The 20513-nt window shown below is 36.8% G+C and overlaps 1 protein-coding gene across 2 annotated transcripts in view; it reads left to right on the top strand.

Annotated features, from left to right (window-relative positions):
- The window catches only part of otx2a (orthodenticle homeobox 2a), a 47187-nt gene that overhangs the window by 15818 nt on the left and 10856 nt on the right, over positions 1-20513 (top strand). Inside the window, exons 1-2 of one of the 2 annotated variants that reach the window (XM_077246100.1) lie at positions 387-423; positions 505-613. In XM_077246100.1, coding sequence (XP_077102215.1) covers positions 608-613 — 6 coding nt within the window. In that variant the 5' untranslated portion in view covers positions 387-423; positions 505-607. Of the gene's footprint in view, positions 1-386; positions 424-504; positions 614-20513 lie in introns of those variants that run through there. The other variant, XM_077246099.1, reaches the window with a different exon arrangement.

Raw genomic sequence — 20513 nt, 5'->3', positions numbered from 1 at the left:
TAACAATCATTTTATATAGACACACATCGAAAAATACACAAATGCTCAATGCCAATCAACAATCATTTAGTGAAAATATGGAAACTGCTCAATAATATCCCAGAAATAGGCTAACCATGCACTTTATTTATGCTGCAATACATGCTGGGAACATGCAAAGCCTTGACAAATCAGCAATATGAAATAATGTTTTTAGGAAATAGTTGATGTGTTTCCCTATTATTTTTAATATCTGTGTCTCAAAAAGTAAAATGTAAAAGCTTTTTCACATTTGATGAACCCTCTGGAAAGAGTCAAAACCTGTTCACTGAGGTGAGGTGGATATGATTCATCTTTTAATAATTGTAAACGTAATTCTCTTTCCTGTCTCATCTTCACGTTGTTGATTCTTCTGGGGTTTGGATATGTCAGCGTTAGTAGAAGGTGTGGTGATTGTGTCCCAACAGGACTCTTTCAGAAACAACAAAGCTGCTAATTAACCCTGTTCATTAATGATATTAACAGGCGACCGTCATCTGGAAGAAGGGGATTTTTTTCCTTTGGATTTCCACACTGGAATGACCCATGTGCCACAAATATTTCCAGACATGGCCTGAAAGGAACGTCGATGAAGGTAACTTGTGTATTTCCAAGAATGGAAAACATGTTAACCGTGAAAAAAAAAAATGCAGATAACTGTACAATTGTGTGTAGTTGAAGAAATGCGCTCGTTTACCCTCATGTTGTTCCAAACCTATGATGAGTAAATGATGACACAATTTCCAATTTTCGATAAACTGTCCTTTTAAGATTGAAAATTCAATCCAATCAATCATGGTTTAATTTATTGACTACTAAGAGTAAAAATCATTTGACATTTTGATACTTTTTAAATTCATGTCATTGACTACGTTTGCAATACTGTGATTATTTTTAATAAGTAGAGTAAAGACTTAATCGCTGGAAGATGAGCAAATCTTTGCAAATTGTGGTTATGTTTACCGCCTTTATTCACAGATGTCAATTCACAGCACAGATGATGAACTCATACAGTAACTGTGTTACTGACCACTGTTTTTTTCTGTGACGTGCCTAAAATGTCTTCATTTCGATGTTTTCGACCATTGGTGAATTGCATTATATTTATATCACTAAACATTATCAGCGTGAATTCATTTTTTTCATGACCCCAAAACTGTGATGCCTTCACCATTATGTTTATCTGTGCATGACATCACAAGAACAACTTTGGTCAGAGTGGAATAGATGCGATTAAAGTGTTTTCATACCTATTTATTGCGATTAATATCGGCTGTATGCCACATTTATTACTGTGATCAATATGGTTGCTGATCATAAGCATCAATTTGATCGAAGCATTACATGAGATTATAAAGTTTAACAGCAATATTGCCTAAATCTCATTATAGTCATATGTGGTGCATGTAGTTGGGTTGCTTTTTGTTGGGTTGCCATTTGATGTCCACTGGGTCCTAAAGCAAAACCCGTTGCAAATAAATATGTGAGAAACGTTCACTTCAACCGGATGCTTGGGAATAAATCAGCAGGTATTTGTACATAAATATTGTTGACTTTTTTTAAATCTGACACTAAAAGCTCTGCCACTGAGTCTTTTCTGAACGCCGCGCGGCCTGCGATGTAAATGATGTCACATTGTTAGTCCGTCTGGTGTTAAGCCCCTGTACGTGAGCGAGACGACCAAACACCGCCTTGGCTTTGACACAAACAACTCTGCGTCCTGCCTTAAGTATATTATCAGGCCGGTTCTTAAGGGAGCACACGGCCAAAGAAGCTTACCATTCATTAATGTTACTCTGCCAAGCTTTACACTGGACTTCAGCTTGTAATCAGCGCTGTGGTCTTTTTGACCTGGCCCATGCAAGAATGCCGTTCTTAAACAACTCAAATGGGATAACTGCTATAATCTTTCAAGAGCAAGACATGCTAAGAGTTTCAAGTCCAAATCCTCCGACGGAACGGAAAGGAGGAGCGTGCTAGGAAAGGGATACTCGTGGGGAATCTGTGCCGTGGTCCCTCGCAGGCCTCTGCAGATTTAGTTTAGTCTTAGTTTAGTCTGTGTTTCGGTTTGGATGGGTGTGGAGGGGAGGTGGAGTTTTTTAGCTTAGAAAAGATTGGTCTTAGCTCTGAAACTCTAGACGAACAGGAAGAAAAATGTTTTAAGCAGGAAATATGGAAAAGGGAATTGTCATATTTCTGTAGATTTGAAGATGGAAAAGAGAGAAGACGCTTGGGATTCTTACATGATTCATGTTTTGAATTATTTGGGTTTCTTCCGATTCATTTGAAGGCCCCGCGGTTACGGCTTGTTTTTTATAGTGAAATATCTAGTTAAATGTGGTTGATTATTGTGTTTTCGAATAAGTTAGGGTATTTTTTTATTAATAATTTTATTCAGAAAGAGTTCATTAATTTGATCAAAAATCTGTTTCAAATAAATGCTGTTCTTTTGAACTTTCTATTCATCAAAGAATCCTGAAAAAATTTATCACGTTTTCCACAAAAATATGAAACCGCAAAACTGTTTTCAACATTGATGATAATAATAAGAAATGTTTCTTGAGCATCAAATCAGATCATATTAGAATGATTTCTGAAGGATCATGTGACACTGAAAGTTCAGCTTTGATTCACAGGAATAAGTTACATTTCAAAATATATTCAAATCTAAAATAGCTATTTTAAATTGTAATAACTCTTCACAATATTAATTTGTTTTAACAAATAAATGCAGCCTTGATGAGCAGAGTTTCAAAAAATCGATCAATCCCAAACAACGGTAGTTTATGTATTTAAAAATACTGACCCCCTTAAATAGTCAGTTAGCAACTTTGTGTTAGAAGCTTTGTGAGTATCTAACCAAGTTTTTAAATAGCTCACTTGACTACAGTTTAACCAGGAGGAAAAAATCGAAAAGATGAAAATAAACTATGTAGAGCTGGAAATCATAAGGAATTTAAAGATTTTGATTACAATTATAATTCCATTCAACAATTCCATGAATGATTATTTTAGTACTTTTGAGGCAGAACCAACTGTCCTATATATATATATATATATATATATATATATATATATATATATATATATATATATATATATATATATATATATATATATTAAAGCATATTTTAATGTTTTTTAAACAAATGTTTATATTTAACTGAACATTGTCAAATGTACAATCAGTCAGTAGTTGTCGATGTAATTCTAACGAGCTTTAGCTTTAAGTCGAGAACCATGTTGACAGATTCAGTGAGTCGTTAGTCTGACAGTTTTTGAGTCTTTATGAACAATTCGCTTTACATTAGCAGAACCAATCATCATAAAAATCACTTATTTGCCGTATTTATTCGAAAATGAAGCCGAACACTTCCAGTTCCCAAGCCTAATAAACTCTCACTCCAAAGCTGATTACTTTAGATCACACTTCTTCAATGTTACTTCATAGCATCTGCATCCTCATCATTGTTATCACATTTTTAGCTAATTCCTGGTATCACATGCCCAAACATTGTCTAAAAAAAGAAAAAGAAAAGAGGGGGAGTCTGGGTAAATGGGGGGTGTTGGGAGAAAAGATGGGGGGATGGAGGTAAAGAGAGAGAGAGAGAGAGGGATGGAGAGGATTAGGCATCAGGATCCCTTGGGCATTGTCTGGAAATCTGGAGATAAAGAAGGAAGGGGCAGGTGGTCAGAGCGCAGGGGGAGGGAGGTGTGTTTCGGGGTGCTGATCTGAAAGGCTGGGGGCAAACATGCATTCATTAGAGGAGTGTATGTTCTTACTCAGCACAGTCACCGTCCAGCTCAAGAGACACATGTGACCCAACTCTCCGGATGCTCACTTGCTCAGATTTGCCGTTCATCTTTGACTGATCCGTCAGATGCGTTGAGAGGAGATGAATGGCACTATAACACATTAAAGTAGCCTGATAAAAATATGCATATTTATTACACGCCTCGGTGGTGGAATACTCGATTCTGATTGGTCAGTCGTGGCATATTTTAGTATAGTGACCCTAAACTGTGTACTTGTGCTAGTTTCACGCCTTTTATTTAACTTACACACTTTCTTCACTTTCTTTCACTTTCTTGAAAGTAATTTCAGCTCCAATCAGTATTTTATATCAGTTTATTTGACTAGCCATGTATCATGTAGAGTCGTTGTTGCAAAATAAACCCCTTAATTTATGCATTATGATTCTGATTGCATTGCGTTTCAGTGATCTTGCACAGCGAGTATCACATCTGTTTACTGTTTATCCTCTTATTTTTACGATTAAAAGTATCGTGGTGCTAAGATGGCAATAACATATTATTGTGGTAAAGCCATTTAGTTTTGATCATTTGCCACAGTAAAGTCATGTTTAGATTTTATGTAAATCCTCTAATTTATTTTTACAATCAGATCAGCAGCCTATTTATCTTGCACAAAAACCAATGAGTAAATCCGCTTTCTGATAACACTAGAAAATATTGTAATTAGTCGAATGTTTTAGTCTAATGACTGTGGTTGAAGTTGTATAGAAAATACCACTTCAGTCTTTCTATTTCAAAAGTTACTTGCTCTTTCTTTGTAGTTATTTGTGAAATTATCTAGCAATTCCTGAGTGAAAAATTTAAAACTTGCACCAAATTTTCAGTGTATTCTTTAAAATGCCATACAAAAGAAAAGTAAGAAAAGAGAAGTAAGTCTGATTGGAAAATCAGATTCATTGCAGTGAATCTTTTTGAATCTTACTGAAACGATTCATTAAAATCAATCATTTAAAATTGATTCACTGATTTGAACCACTATACAAAAGTCTATGCGTTTACAGTTGATTGTTGTTTTTAAATTTAAATTTTTATAGTTTTAGTTTGCAAATTTTCTCATTTTTGTGCAACATAAATAGGCTACTGTTTCGATTGTAAACGTAATGATTTATGTTTTATATATATATATATATATATATATATATATATATATATATATATATATATATATATATCGACTCCCTAAATAGCTACAGTGTTGCTATCTGCTTTGTCTACTTACTATCTGGTTCAAAGTAGCTTCCCTGACACAGTTTTTCCCACAGTACCTTTTTTTTTTTTTTTGCGTGGAATGGTAATACTTCTTTCCCTTTTCTCCCTTTTATAAGTGTTGTTTTTTTTCTCTTCCTCATTCCCCAGTTCCCTCCTTCTCCCTCCCACCTCAGTATCAGATAAACAAACACTCAGGATATCCCGAAGAAACTGAAGTCTTAGCCAAAGGCTCTGTCCTAAATGGAGCGTCATTAACTCCACAGAGCTCTCCATGTTAGATATGCAGCTAATTAGAGGTCCATTCACATGTGAACCGGCGCAGACGCTCTTACCTGCACCCTGATAAAGGCAGACTTCAAACTTCAGCGCTCTTGTTTTCTTTAGTGCCTGTTGTGTTTGTTTTGTGTTTTGAGGGACGTCCACTGAGATGGGTTTGCTGATTGACATGTGAATGTCCTGATGGGACTGGGAAAATGCTGCTGTTGTTTTTTTTTGGGGGGGGGGGGGGGGGGGGGGGATTTTATTGCACTTTTTAATTGTATTGGACTTGAATCTAAATGATTTGTAGTCCCAGAGAGATGTTCTTATCCTACAACAAGCTGATTTTCCACACGGGTCTCTGGAGATTCCCGACACCCCTGAGTCAAATTTAGTTAATGGTGTTAGCTTAAGATGCCTAAGTATGAGATTAATTCATTAAGTTAAGTGTGTGTGTGCGTGTGTGTGTGTGTGTGTGTGTGTGTGTGTGTGTGTGTGTGTGTGTGTGTGTGTGTGTGTGTGTGTGTGTGTGTGTGTGTGTGTGTGTGTGTGTGTGTGTGTGTGTGTGTGTGTGTGTGTGTGTGTGTGTGTGTGTAATGTGACACTGCACTGATTTGTTTCCCTCACTAATTGGTGAGGTGGAGTCTGAATCTGACACACACAAACACACGCACAAACACAACCACACCCACACACACTTTTAACTTAGCTATATCTAAACAGGGACATTGCATAGATTGATATTATACTATAACCCAAATATTAACACTAACAGAAAACTGTAACTGTATTTATTTTAACATTTTTATGTTTAAATCATACATAGTGTACATATCTGTACCCAAAAATATGGTTATGTACACAGACATACGCAGACTATGTAAAATGTATATGTAAATGTAGAATTATATGTATTTCATGAATTCAGTTAATTTCATGAATTCTCAATAATTAATTATTTATTTAGTACTTGTATATGTATGCCCTGTTTATATGTATGTATAAATTCGTTCTCTTGTTTTGCTAAATCGTGTGCACAATATAATAATTTTACTAAATTGTGACCACGTTTAAGTAAAATGAAATAGAGGGAAAGAATTAATGCAACATGGCCATGATTTAATAAATCAAGGGAGTGAATTCTTATATTGTGCACACGATTTAGTAAAACGTGGGAACAAATTATATCATGCGGACGATTTACTTAAAACGAGGGAACGAATTAGTAAATCGTGCGCATGATTCAGTAAAATGAGGGAACGAATTATTGCGTTGTGGGCACGATTTACTATTTTTTCCTGCATGTCATGTGCGTGGCTCCGTACTTCAGTCGTACTACAGTAAGTAGGTCAAAAAAGCACGAATAAGTTCAACGAATAGCATTTAAAGCTGCAGTAGGGAGTTTTGAGAAAATGTTGACTTAGCCTGAAAATTTGAACAAGCACAACTTACAGGTCCAATCCCCTTGCTCTCTGCTGCGCTACAGCCCTCCCTCCACAGCTCCTCCCTCCACAGCTCCTCCCTCCACAGCTCCTCCCCCACAGCTCCTCCCTCCACAGCTCCTCCCCCACAGCTCCTCCCTCCACAGCTCCTCCTCCACAGCTCCTCCCTCCACAGCTCCTCCCTCCACAGCTCCTCCTCCACAGCTCCTCCCTCCACAGCTCCTCCTCCACAGCTCCTCCCTCCACAGCTCCTGCCTCCACAGCTCCTCCCTCCACAGCTCCTCCCCCACAGCTCCTCCCTCCACAGCTCCTCCCTCCACAGCTCCTCCCCCACAGCTCCTCCCTCCACAGCTCCTCCTCCACAGCTCCTCCCTCCACAGCTCCTCCCTCCACAGCTCCTCCCCCACAGCTCCTCCCTCCACAGCTCCTCCCTCCACAGCTCCTCCCTCCACAGCTCCTCCCTCCACAGCTCCTTCCTCCACAGCTCCTCCCTCCACAGCTCCTCGCTCCACAGCTCCTCCACCACAGCTCCTCCCTCCACAGCTCCTCCCTCCACAGCTCCTCCCTCCACAGCTCCTCCCCCACAGCTCCTCCCTCCACTGCTCCTCCCTCCACAGCTCCTCCCTCCACAGCTCCTCCCCCACAGCTCCTCCCTCCACAGCTCCTCCCTCCACAGCTCCTCCCTCCACAGCTCCTCCCCCACAGCTCCTCCCTCCACAGCTCCTCCCTCCACAGCTCCTCCCTCCACAGCTCCTCCCCCACAGCGGAGCCTGCCGTGAACGCGCAGGCTAGTAAGCAGGACCACCGATGATGGCGGATTATAAACAGTTATGGAACATTCACTAATAGGGACGAAACATCAACAATATGCTTTACATTGACTATGGCCTGCCCATACTTTGACTACAAACGTGGTCAACTGTGCTAAAGTGTACTTGATTATAGGATACACTAAGTATTTTAGTGGTACCATCTGCATTAGCAGAAGAACACGGCCATTTAAAGGCCATTGAAGTGCCTTGAAACGTGCAGCGTAATTCAGTGTGTTGACGTCATTTCCACTGAAACAGGAAGAGAGGGACATATTGATCAGCTCCTCCCCTTTAAAAAAAAATAGCCAATAGCCTTTTGTTTATCACAGCTCGGCCAGAGCTGTTGAGCTTGGCAAAGCCGCATTGGACAGCTACAGTCTAACTGTTAGACTCTATTAGACTCTCTTAATATGAAACTGTTACTAAAGCAAAACAGTGAACAGTCATGCTGAGGATGTGTGTCTCCTCCTGGTCTCCTCCATATCACTTTAAAATACAGCATTCTGTGCAGAATTCAAATAGGTCCGATACGTTTTGTGGTCTCCACCAACTCGATCATATGATCCGCTCTGTGCTATCATGTCTCTGGACCGAAGCTGTGGCGGTTCCCGGGACACTAACTTGAATCCAGACTTCATTCGCCCCAATGGAAAGCATATTTACACGTCTGATTCATTCCCTATCCCCTTTATAGTGCACTATGTGCCATTCGCCATGTAGAAAGTAGTAAATGTGTGAACAAGTGACCGATTTTACCTGCAGCTTCAGCTTTTATTTACAGCATAGGGGGCGAGACGCTTTAGATTCTTGAGAGCATTTGATTGGACAGAAAGTCTGATGAGAAGCTGAAGTTCAGAGTGATGTCATCAAAATCATTGATCCGTATTAGCGGAATTGCTTATATTGCTTATATCTTTTAAATGTGAATTTTGTTTTGCAGCACATTAGCTTATAGATAACCGTAAGACTAACATTTTCATACTTTAAGCCAAAAAACTTCAATTTTGATTTCATGGGGACTTTAAGAAACCTTAACGGAACTGAATGTCATAGAAATCTTTGGTTCCAGAACCGGTTCTCGATTCCCAATGCTAACAAACACACACACATACACCAAACACCTCCCCCTTCAACTAATCAGTCCAGTGCAACACACATTGTTGCTGTATGTAAATGCAGACACACTAGGAGGGGGAGGGGGGGGGGTGCAGAGAGGATTTTTTTTAGAGGATAATGTGGGGGTAAAGGACAGGGGCCCGCACCCCTACACAACTGAGGGATTACCTCTCTCTCTCTTTCTGTCCTTCATCTCCTCTGGGTGGCCTCATGCTTCCCATCAGGAATGGAGACAGAGAGAGAGAGAGCGTGGAGGGGGTGCCAGTAAAAAGAGAGAGAGAAAAAAAATGTTAAACGCACGGACATTCACACAGCAAGGCAGATCGTTGAGAAGCGAGTGAGCTTAATTCCATCAAAGAGAGAGAAAAGCGAGTGATTAATTTATTCTCTCCCTCCTCCCTCGCTTCTCGGCTGCTTTTGACTGCTCTCAATGTTGGCCGGTCCAGTGACATCTGGTGCCGGTCAGGGTTTGTCTTTTTAGCGGGCGAGAAAAGGCAACGTCTGCGGAGAAGCGCCGATCCTTTTATTGTTGTTTGTATACATTTTCTCTCTCTAGAGATTAAGAACATGTGAAAAAGAAGCTTTGTGTAATTAGATGTGAAATGTTGCTCTTTTTGGAGTCAGCGCGTGAGCACGAGAACGAAAGGCCAATTAGAGAAACGTTAGTGAGTTTTATCAGGATTTTTCGTGGTTTTATAAATCCTTATGTTGTTACAAACCATATGACTTCTTTTTTCCATAGAATACAAATGGGCTTGTTAGGCAGATTGTCCAGGCCAATCTTGTTAATGAATGTAAAGTGAGACGGGTGCTGTCGAACCTCCACAATTTCAAATAAAGTACCCCAAATGTATTATAAAGTAGTCTGTATGACTCATCCACTATATTATTAGTCTTCTTAAGTCATATAATCACTTTTTTTTGAGAAACAGACGTAAATTTCATGGAAAGCCTTGCTCAGTCCCTGTTCGCTTTCATTATAGAGCAACCAGAATATTCCACACCGATTGTGTTTCATGGAAGAAAGAAAGATTTGGAATGGCACAAGTGTGAGTAATTGATGACATTATGTATATATGTGTATATATATATATATATATATATATATATATATATTCCATTTTGATTTTATTTTTTGCTAAACTAAGATGAGAAATTTTGCCTTGGTAACTAGCTGAATTTTTTATTTTTTTTATTTCAGATAGTGTTTATTTTATTTTAAGTAATGTAGTGTTTTTTTTTTATATGGTTAAGGTAAGTTTTAGTTAAATATAATTTAACCAGAATCTTTATAAAATCATATTATATTATATACTGTCCATTGTCCCTGTTAAACTTAAATGAATAAAATTTAAACTTAAATGAATACAAAAATATTATATTATATTATATTATATACTGTCCATTGTCCCAGTTAAATAAACTTAAATTAATAAATAATTATATTATACTATATTATATTATATTATAATACTGTATATATACTGTCCATTTTCCCTGTTAAATAAACTTAAATGAATAACGAGTTATATTATATTACTGTATATATACTGTCCATATTATATTATATTATTTTATAAAGTTTGCATTATACCATAAAATCAAAACAAATGGCATTTATTTAGCAGAAATATGCATCCACGAAAAATTACTTTGACACCAGTTGGTTAAAAATAATTGAAAAAGAGGCTGTAGCGTTTGCAGATGCTACATGATTGCAATGAAATTCACACATTTTTAAGTGTGACTAAAGTGTCCAAATATTTTTGGGGCCACTGTACGATATGCAAATATATACAATAGTATAAAAAGTACAGAAGTCAACCCGTCACAGCAAGCTATAGCGTGATACTATACGCCCAGATATGAACCACATCATTTCTACCTCCACGCTCTCCATCTTAGATTAGTAAAAGACCGTTTCTTTCGTCCCCCTCAAAAATGACATACTTCACATGAAAGGCAGTGACATTACACACTCACACACAGATCCACAAGTGTGTTTTCTAAGCTTTCCCTCTGAAAAGAAAGCCAGATTGACCCCCTCTGAAACATCAAGCTCTTTGAGGAGCGAGGAGGACGGAGATGAGAGCTTTCTGTCGTCCCAGTGTCTCTGAGACACAGACAGCGAGAGCTGCGGGACGCCCCGCGTATCACACACTGAACAGGAGGACACCTTTTAGCTTTTGTCATGAGATTATGAGGATATGTTATGCCGCTCTGTTCGGTCCGTAACCTACTGAGAGAGAGAGAGAGAGAGAGAGCTCAGGTTGAGTTTGTCATTGTGTGGCTCCTGCCTCACAGAAGATTGAAGTGCTCGTTTATTAAAGCCTTCATTTGTTGTGATGTTGTAATGGTTCTAATGAATCTATCTATCTATCTATCTATCTATCTATCTATCTATCTATCTATCTATCTATCTATCTATCTATCCATCTATTCTGTCTGTTCGTCTATCTTTCTGTCTATCGTTCGTTCCATCCATTGTTCATTCCATCATATATCCACTGTTCCATCCAAACGTTCTATGGTTTATTCATTTCATCCATCCATCTATCGTTCTGTCTATGGTTTATTCATTTCATCCATCCATCTATCGTTCTGTCTATGGTTTATTCATTTCATCCGGTTTATTCATTTCATCCATCCATCTATCGTTCTCTATTCATTTCATCCATCCATCTATTGTTCTGTCTATGGTTTATTCATTTCATCCATCCATCTATCATTCTGTCTATGGTTTATTCATTTCATCCGGTTTATTCATTTCATCCATCCATCTATCGTTCTCTATTCATTTCATCCATCCATCTATTGTTCTATCTATGGTTTATTCATTTCATCCATCCATCTATCGTTCTGTCTATGGTTTATTCATTTCATCCATCCATCTATCATTCTGTCTATGGTTTATTCATTTCATCCGGTTTATTCATTTCATCCATCCATCTATCGTTCTCTATTCATTTCATCCATCCATCTATTGTTCTGTCTATGGTTTATTCATTTCATCCATCCATCTATCGTTCTGTCTATGGTTTATTAATTTCATCCATCCATCTATCGTTCTGTCTATGGTTTATTCATTTCATCCATCCATCTATCGTTCTGTCTATGGTTTATTCATTTCATCCATCCATCCAAACGTTCTATGGTTTATTCATTTCATCCATCCATCTATTGTTCTGTCTATGGTTTATTCATTTCATCCGGTTTATTCATTTCATCCATCCATCTATCGTTCTCTATTCATTTCATCCATCCATCTATCGTTCTATCTATGGTTTATTCATTTCATCCATCCATCTATCGTTCTGTCTATGGTTTATTCATTTCATCCATCCATCTATCGTTCTGTCTATGGTTTATTCATTTCATTCGGTTTATTCATTTCATACATACATCTTTCGTTCTCTATTCATTTCACCCATACATCTATCGTTCTATCTATGGTTTATGCATTTCATCCAGTTTATTCATTTCATCCATCCATCTATCGTTCTGTCTATGGTTTATTCATTTCATCCATCCATCTATCGTTCTATCTATGGTTTATGCATTTCATCCAGTTTATTCATTTCATCCATCCATCTATTGTTCTGTCTATGGTTTATTCATTTCATCCGGTTTATTCATTTCATCCATCCATCTATCGTTCTGTCTATGGTTTATTCATTTCATCCATCAATCCATCCATCGTTCTGTCTATGGTTTATTAATTTCATCCATCCATCTATCGTTCTGTCTATGGTTTATTTATTTCATCCATCAATCCATCTATCGTTCTGTCTATGGTTCATTCATTTCATCCGGTTTATTCATTTCATACATCCATCTTTCGTTCTCTATTCATTTCATCCATCCATCTATCGTTCTATCTATGGTTTATGCATTTCATCCAGTTTATTCATTTCATCCATCCATCTTTCGTTCTGTCTATGGTTTATTCATTTCATCCGGTTTATTCATTTCATCCATCCATCTATCGTTCTGTCTATGGTTTATTCATTTCATCCATCAATCCATCCATCGTTCTGTCTGGTTTATTCATTTCATCCATCCATCTATCGTTCTGTCTATGGTTTATTCATTTCATCCATCCATCCATCTATCGTTCTGTCTATGGTTTATTCATTTCATCCATCCATCCATCTATCGTTCTGTCTATGGTTTATTCATTTCATCCATCCATCCATCCATCGTTCTGTCTATGGTTTATTCATTTCATCCATCCATCCAGCGTTCTGTCTATGGTTTATTCATTTCATCCATCCATCCATTCATCGTTCTGTCTATGGCTTATTTATTTCATCCATCCATCTATCGTTCTGTCTATGGTTTATTCATTTCATCCATCCATCCATCCATCGTTCTGTCTATGGCTTATTTATTTCATCCATCCATCTATCGTTCTGTGTATGGTTTATTCATTTCATCCATCCATCCATCCATCGTTCTGTCTATGGCTTATTTATTTCATCCATCCGTCTATCGTTCTCTCTATGGTTTATTAATTTCATCCATCCATCCATCCATCGTTCTGTCTATGGTTTATTCATTTCATCCATCCATCTATCGTTCTGTCTATGGTTTATTAATTTCATCCATCCATCCATAGTTCTGTCTATGGTTTATTCATTTCATCCATCAATCCATCCATCGTTCTGTCTGTGGTTTATTCGTTTCATCCATCCATCCATCCATCCATCGTTCTGTCTATGGTTTATTCATTTCATCCATCCATCCAGCGTTCTGTCTATGGCTTATTTATTTCATCCATCCATCTATCGTTCTGTCTATGGTTTATTCATTTCATCCATCCATCCATCCATCGTTCTGTCTATGGTTTATTCATTTCATCCATCCATCTATCGTTCTGTCTATGGTTTATTAATTTCATCCATCCATCCATCGTTCTGTCTATGGTTTATTCATTCCATCCATCCATCCATCGGTCTGTCTATGGTTTATTAATTTCATCCATCAATCCATCCATCGTTCTGTCTATGGTTTATTCGTTTCATCCATCCATCCATCCATCGTTCTATCTACGGTTTATTCGTTTCATCCAACCATCCATCGTTCTGTCTATGGTTTATTCATTTCATCCATCCATCCATCGTTCTGTCTATGGTTTATTAATTTCATCCATCCATCTATCGTTCTGTCTATGGTTTATTAATTTCATCCATCCATCCATAGTTCTGTCTATGGTTTATTCATTTCATCCATCAATCCATCCATCGTTCTGTCTATGGTTTATTCGTTTCATCCATCCATCCATCCATCGTTCTGTCTATGGTTTATTCATTTCATCCATCCATCCAGCGTTCTGTCTATGGCTTATTTATTTCATCCATCCATCTATCGTTCTGTCTATGGTTTATTCATTTCATCCATCCATCCATCCATCCATCGTTCTGTCTATGGTTTATTCATTTCATCCATCCATCTATCGTTCTGTCTATGGTTTATTAATTTCATCTATCCATCCATCGTTCTGTCTATGGTTTATTCATTCCATCCATCCATCCATCGGTCTGTCTATGGTTTATTAATTTCATCCATCAATCCATCCATCGTTCTGTCTATGGTTTATTCGTTTCATCCATCCATCCATCCATCGTTCTATCTACGGTTTATTCGTTTCATCCAACCATCCATCGTTCTGTCTATGGTTTATTCATTTCATCCATCCATCCATCGTTCTGTCTATGGTTTATTCATTTCATCCATCCATCCATCGTTCTGTCTATGGTTTATTCATTTCATCCATCCATCTATCGTTCTGTCTATGGTTTATTAATTTCATCCATCCATCCATCGTTCTGTCTATGGTTTATTAATTTCATCCATCAATCCATCCATCGTTCTGTCTATGGTTTATTCGTTTCATCCATCCATCCATCCATCGTTCTATCTACGGTTTATTCGTTTCATCCAACCATCCATCGTTCTGTCTATGGTTTATTCATTTCATCCATCATCCATCGTTCTGTCTATGGTTTATTCATTTCATCCATCCATCCATTGTTCTGTCTATGGTTTATTCATTTCATCCATCCATCCATCGTTCTGTCTATGGTTTATTCATTCCATCCATCCATCCATCGTTCTGTCTATGGTTTATTCATTTCATCCATCAATCCATACATCGTTCTGTCTATGGTTTATTCGTTTCATCCATCCATCTATCGTTCTGTCTATTATTCATTCATTTCATCCATCCAACCATCCATCGTTCTGTCTATGGTTTATTCATTTCATCCATCCATCTATCGTTCTGTCTATGGTTTATTCATTTCATCCATCCATCCATCGTTCTGTCTATGGTTTATTCATTTCATCCATCCATCCATTGTTCTGTCTTTGGTTTATTCATTTCATCCATCCATCTATCGTTCTGTCTATGGTTTATTCATTTCATCCATCCATCCATCGTTCTGTCTATGGTTTATTCATTCCATCCATCCATCCATCGTTCTGTCTATGGTTTATTCATTTCATCCATCCATCCATCCATCGTTCTGTCTATGGTTTATTCATTTCATCCATCCATCCATCCATCGTTCTGTCTATGGTTTATTCATTTCATCCATCCATCCATTGTTCTGTCTATGGTTTATTCATTTCATCCATCCATCTATCGTTCTCTCTATGGTTTATTCATTTCATCCATCCATCTATCGTTCTGTCTATGGTTTATTCATTCCATCCATCCATCCATCCATCGTTCTGTCTATGATTTATTCATTTCATCCATCCATCTATCGTTCTGTCTATGGTTTATTCATTTCATCCATCCATTGTTCTGTCTATGGTTTATTCATTTCATCCATCCATCTATCGTTCTGTCTATGGTTTATTCATTTCATCCATCCATCCATTGTTCTGTCTATGGTTTATTCATTTCATCCATCCATCTATCATTCTGTCTATGGTTTATTCATTTCATCCAACCATCCATTTTTCTGTCTATGGTTTATTCATTTCATCTGGTTTATTCATTTCATCCATCCATCTATCGTTCTGTATTCATTTCATCCATCCATCTATCGTTCTGTCTGTGGTTTATTCATTTCATCCATCCATCTATCGTTCTGTCTGTGGTTTATTCATTTCATCCATCCATCTATCGTTCTGTCCATGGTTTGTTTATTCCATCCATCCATCCATCTATGGTTCGTTCGTTCATTCCATCAATCCATTGTTCTGTGGGTTTGTTCCATCCATCCATGCATCGTTTTGTTTATGGTTCATTCGTTCCATCCATCCATCCATCCATTAATTGTTCTGTCTATAGTGTATTACTTTAATCCATCCATCCATCCATCCATCATTCTGGTTTGTACATTCCATCCATCCATCCATTGTTCTGTCTATGGTTTATTAGTTTCATCCATCCATCCATTGTTCTGTCTATGGTTCATTCGTTTGTTCCATCCATCCATCCATCCATCCATCATTCTGGTTTGTACATTCCATCCATCCATCCATTGTTCTGTCTAAGGTTTATTAGTTTCATCCATCCATCAATTGTTCTGTCTATGGTTCATTTGTTTGTTCCATCCATCCATCCATCCATTGTTCTGTCTATGGTTCATTCGTTTGTTCCATCCATCCATCCATCCATCCATCAATTGTTCTGTCTATGGTTTATTAGTTTCATCCATCCATCCATTGTTCTGTCTATGGTTCATTAGTTTGTTCCATCCATCCATCAGTTGTTTTGTCTATGGTTTATTCGTTTCATCCATCCATCCATCCATCCATCGTTCTGTCTATGGTTTATTAGTTTCATCCATCCATCTATTGTTCTGTCTATGGTTCAATCGTTTGTTCCATCCATCCATCAATTGTTCTGTCTATGGTTTATTCGTTTCATCCATCCATCCATCCATCCATCAATTGTTCTGTCTATGGTTTATTAGTTTCATCCATCCATCCATTGTTCTGTCTATGGTTCATTCGTTTGTTCCATCCATCCATCCATCGTTCTGTCTATGGTTTATTCGTTTCATCCATCCATCCATCGTTCTGTCTATGGTTTATTCATTTCATCCATCCATCTATCGTTCTGTCTATGGTTTATTCATTTCACCCATCGATCCATCCATTGTTCTGTCTATTATTCATTGTTTTCATCCATCGATCCATCCATCTATCGTTCTGTCTATGGTTTATTTGTTTCATCCATCCATCCATCGTTCTGTCTATGGTTTGTTCGTTCAATCCATCGATCCATCCATCGTTCTGTCTATTATTCATTCATTTCATACATCCAACTTTCTATCATTCTTTCAATCCATCCATCCATCATTTATTCATCCTTCGTTCCATCCATTCATTCTTCCTATAATATTGTTATTAATATTAATATTATTACTATTGACTGTCAGATATACATATATAGACAGACAGTTTTATATATATATCAAATAAAAAAACTGGCTGTCAATATTGAAATAATTTCTGACGAGAGTTTAGAAAGCAGAGTAAGAATGTCATAATGAAGAGTTCCTCCTCTCCACTCATTCGTCATCAAGCACAGCTCTTAAATGAGTGTGCTTGAGCACTCATCCTCTAATTAAATCAAGATCTATAATCCTCCCTCAACGACCAGCGTTATGCTGACTCGCACACCTTCCCATTCCTGCAAAAACATGAACCCTCAAGAAATACCGTTATGTTTTTGTATAGCTTTGAATTTTAGTTCTCAAAGATCAAAAAACAAAAAAATTCTTCATTTGCGATTTGTTTTTATGGCTCTGTACATACAAATACAAATAAACAGAAAAAACCCGGTGTAAATAAAATTGTGTGCACTGGGATCAAACCGGGTCCCTTCATGGAAGCAGGAAGAGGAAATATCATTTTAGAGGGCAGACGCAAGCCTTTTAGATGTGGATGGGGCAGGTTGAGGCCCTGACGAAACTCCGATAGACAAATTGGATTACAGAGCGAAGGATTAAATAAAAAAGAGGGGATGACAAACAAGACAAGCCGGCTGTGATCACAGGCTTTAATATATTTCTTTCCCTTCTTCCTTTTCATCTTCCCCACTGACCCACCCTCTCTCTCCCTCTTTTTTTTTACGGAGGTAAAACTCGGGCTTAGTCTGGACTTATTAAAGCTGGGATTAATTTGTAATGCTCCCTTTACCCTGAGGGTGAGCAGCAGATTTGTTATCTAAAGCAAACAGGGTGAAGCGCAATAAAATAGATGCACAAAAGACTGTGAAGCACTGAAGTTTTAGAGGGAGCTTTTTTAAGGAGCTTTCGAGAGCTTTGCAGATTAAGTGAAAGTCGTATGCATGTAATATCTGCCCTTCACAAAAGGAGGAAAGCCATCGAGAAATGTTGCAAAAATGAACCGAAAAGGTTCTGCATGTTTGCGATTGTTGTTCCTGTTAATACAGGTTTAACAGTTGATGCCTGCCAGGAAAATATGCACCTAGTCAAATCATTTTTCTCTATGAATATTCATTTATGACATGGCAGGACTGTCCTATTATCTGACTGCATGTTGGATGTGTGTGAAGTAATTTTACATGTGGATAAGTGCAAGAACATGCATTAATGTGTAATGAAAGTGTTGTAAGGAAGTGTCGAAGTGTCAAATATAACACAAGTCACACATTTTATACAATAAGTCAAATTCCTTTTACACACATTAACTAAATATTGATAACTGCTAATATTGAGCCAGCTAATATAGAAAACTAGTATTTATATTTTTATTAGCGTGAACGTACATTTTGAAAGCCCAAAAGAGCAAAATTCTGACATGTTGATGCTTCACAGATTATTTGAGATGAAATAATTGTATTTGAGTTTATTCTAGTGAGTTTAATATATATATATATTTAGTGCTGTCAAATCGATTAATCTCATCTAACATAAAAGTTTGTTAATATATAATATGTGTGGGTATATGTGTGTATATATGTATGTGTGTATATATGTATGTGTGTATATATATATATATATATATATATATATATATAGCCTATAGGTAAATTTAGTATAATATATATAAAATAAAATAAATAATAAAAAAACACAAAAAAGCTATATAAATTATTTTATTTATATAAAATTTATATATATATATATTTTTTTTGTGGTTTTTTTGGTTTTGTAAAATTGTACTATTTTCTGAATTATTGTACACAATGTTGTAAAACAAGCCACCCACCCCCAAAACAAAACAAAACAACAACAACATGGTTATCAGCTAATGTTTTTTAATGATGCATGTGTCTGAATATAGATATGTCACCTGGTTTTGCCTGCTAACACTTTGCAGTTGGTTTATCAGTGGTTCCTGATGGATAATTGCCTTGGGACACTAAAGGATTTTTAAAAATGCTGAGAACAAAACACTGATTACATAAACGAGAGTCTTTGTTATCTGTATTTGTCATATGTTTCAGTGACAATAACCGGCTTAACCCAGGCAAAACACACTGGCCACTGATTATGAACAGCAGTAGCGGGGCAGGAATGGCCTGTATGAAAGCATTATTCCAGTGGGTTCGTCCATATGTCGCTCAGCCTTTTTAAATAGTCCATTTCCATCTGATCGATTCTGACGTTTGTATGGTAACCTGCCAGCGCCGCACCGGTTGCCTTGGTGAATCCACTGAGCTCAAGATAAAGATTCAGATCCATAATCAATAGATTGCAATTAGTTTGATGACCGGACGGCTTAACTTTTTCAATTCACTTTAATGCTATGTTTTTTAACATGGTAATTAGGAGATTGGCTCTCATAATCTGTTGGTGTGATATCAAGTAATGAGATTATGAAACAGAGATTAAGTAGGTGCTTTGATACGAGGAGGAAGTGACTGCTGTTTGCCCACGTTTATGGACGGTTACAAAGTGACCTGTTGGACAACTACAAACGTGAACTGTTATTAAATATGACTGAATCAGTCTGACTAGTAAGATACATCCACCAAAGTCATTTTTAAGGATCATGTGAGGTATAAACGGCCTCTTAAAGCATTTACTTATGCCTGCAGTTTCCATATGATATTGGCACCATGGATTTTTTTATAAATTACACATTCAGAAGTATTTTTAATAGGCAAGGATGCATTGATGTTCCACAATTACATTCTACAACTTGTATGAGATTTTTATGGAACAATTCGTTCAAATGTGCTTAGCTACTATTTTTTCATATAATCTTTAGAATTTTAAGATCTAGCCGACTTTGCACATTGATAGAATGTTCAGCTTGTAAAATGTAACTGATAAAGATGAGGTCATCATATCATGTTAGATTATGATTGGTCTTCTTTTTTGGATAGCTAACTTAAACTAAAATGTGAACTTATTTAAGTTAATAACTTGACTAATTAATAGCTCAACTTTGATAAATAGTCAACTTTGCTCATTTTCATTTAGTTTAATTTGATGTGATACAATAACTTAGTAAAACAAAAATAAGTATATACATATATATATATATATATATATATATATATATAAGTGCTGTCAAATTGATTAATCTCATCTAATATCCAAGTATTATATGTATATATATATATATATATATATATATATACACACACATATATATATATATATATATGTACATATTATATGTTTATATTTAATGTTTGTGGTAGATACAATTAACTGATTAATTGACTATTAAATACATATATTTATATATATAGTTTTAGTAAAACTGTAAAAAGGAAAATGCAAAAATTTAAACGACAAAAAAGATTGTTTAAAATACTATTTAAAGCTGCCTTTACAACGCAAAGATGCAAGTGTCACGTTGCATTAATTCTCATACTTAGCCAATAGAAAACAAGATGCCT

This window comes from Siphateles boraxobius, unplaced genomic scaffold, assembly GCF_051911475.1.
Source record: "Siphateles boraxobius isolate OS27281-9 unplaced genomic scaffold, OSU_SipBor_1 29, whole genome shotgun sequence".
Lineage (NCBI taxonomy): Eukaryota > Metazoa > Chordata > Actinopteri > Cypriniformes > Leuciscidae > Siphateles > Siphateles boraxobius.
This window is presented reverse-complemented; position numbering and strand designations above follow the sequence as displayed.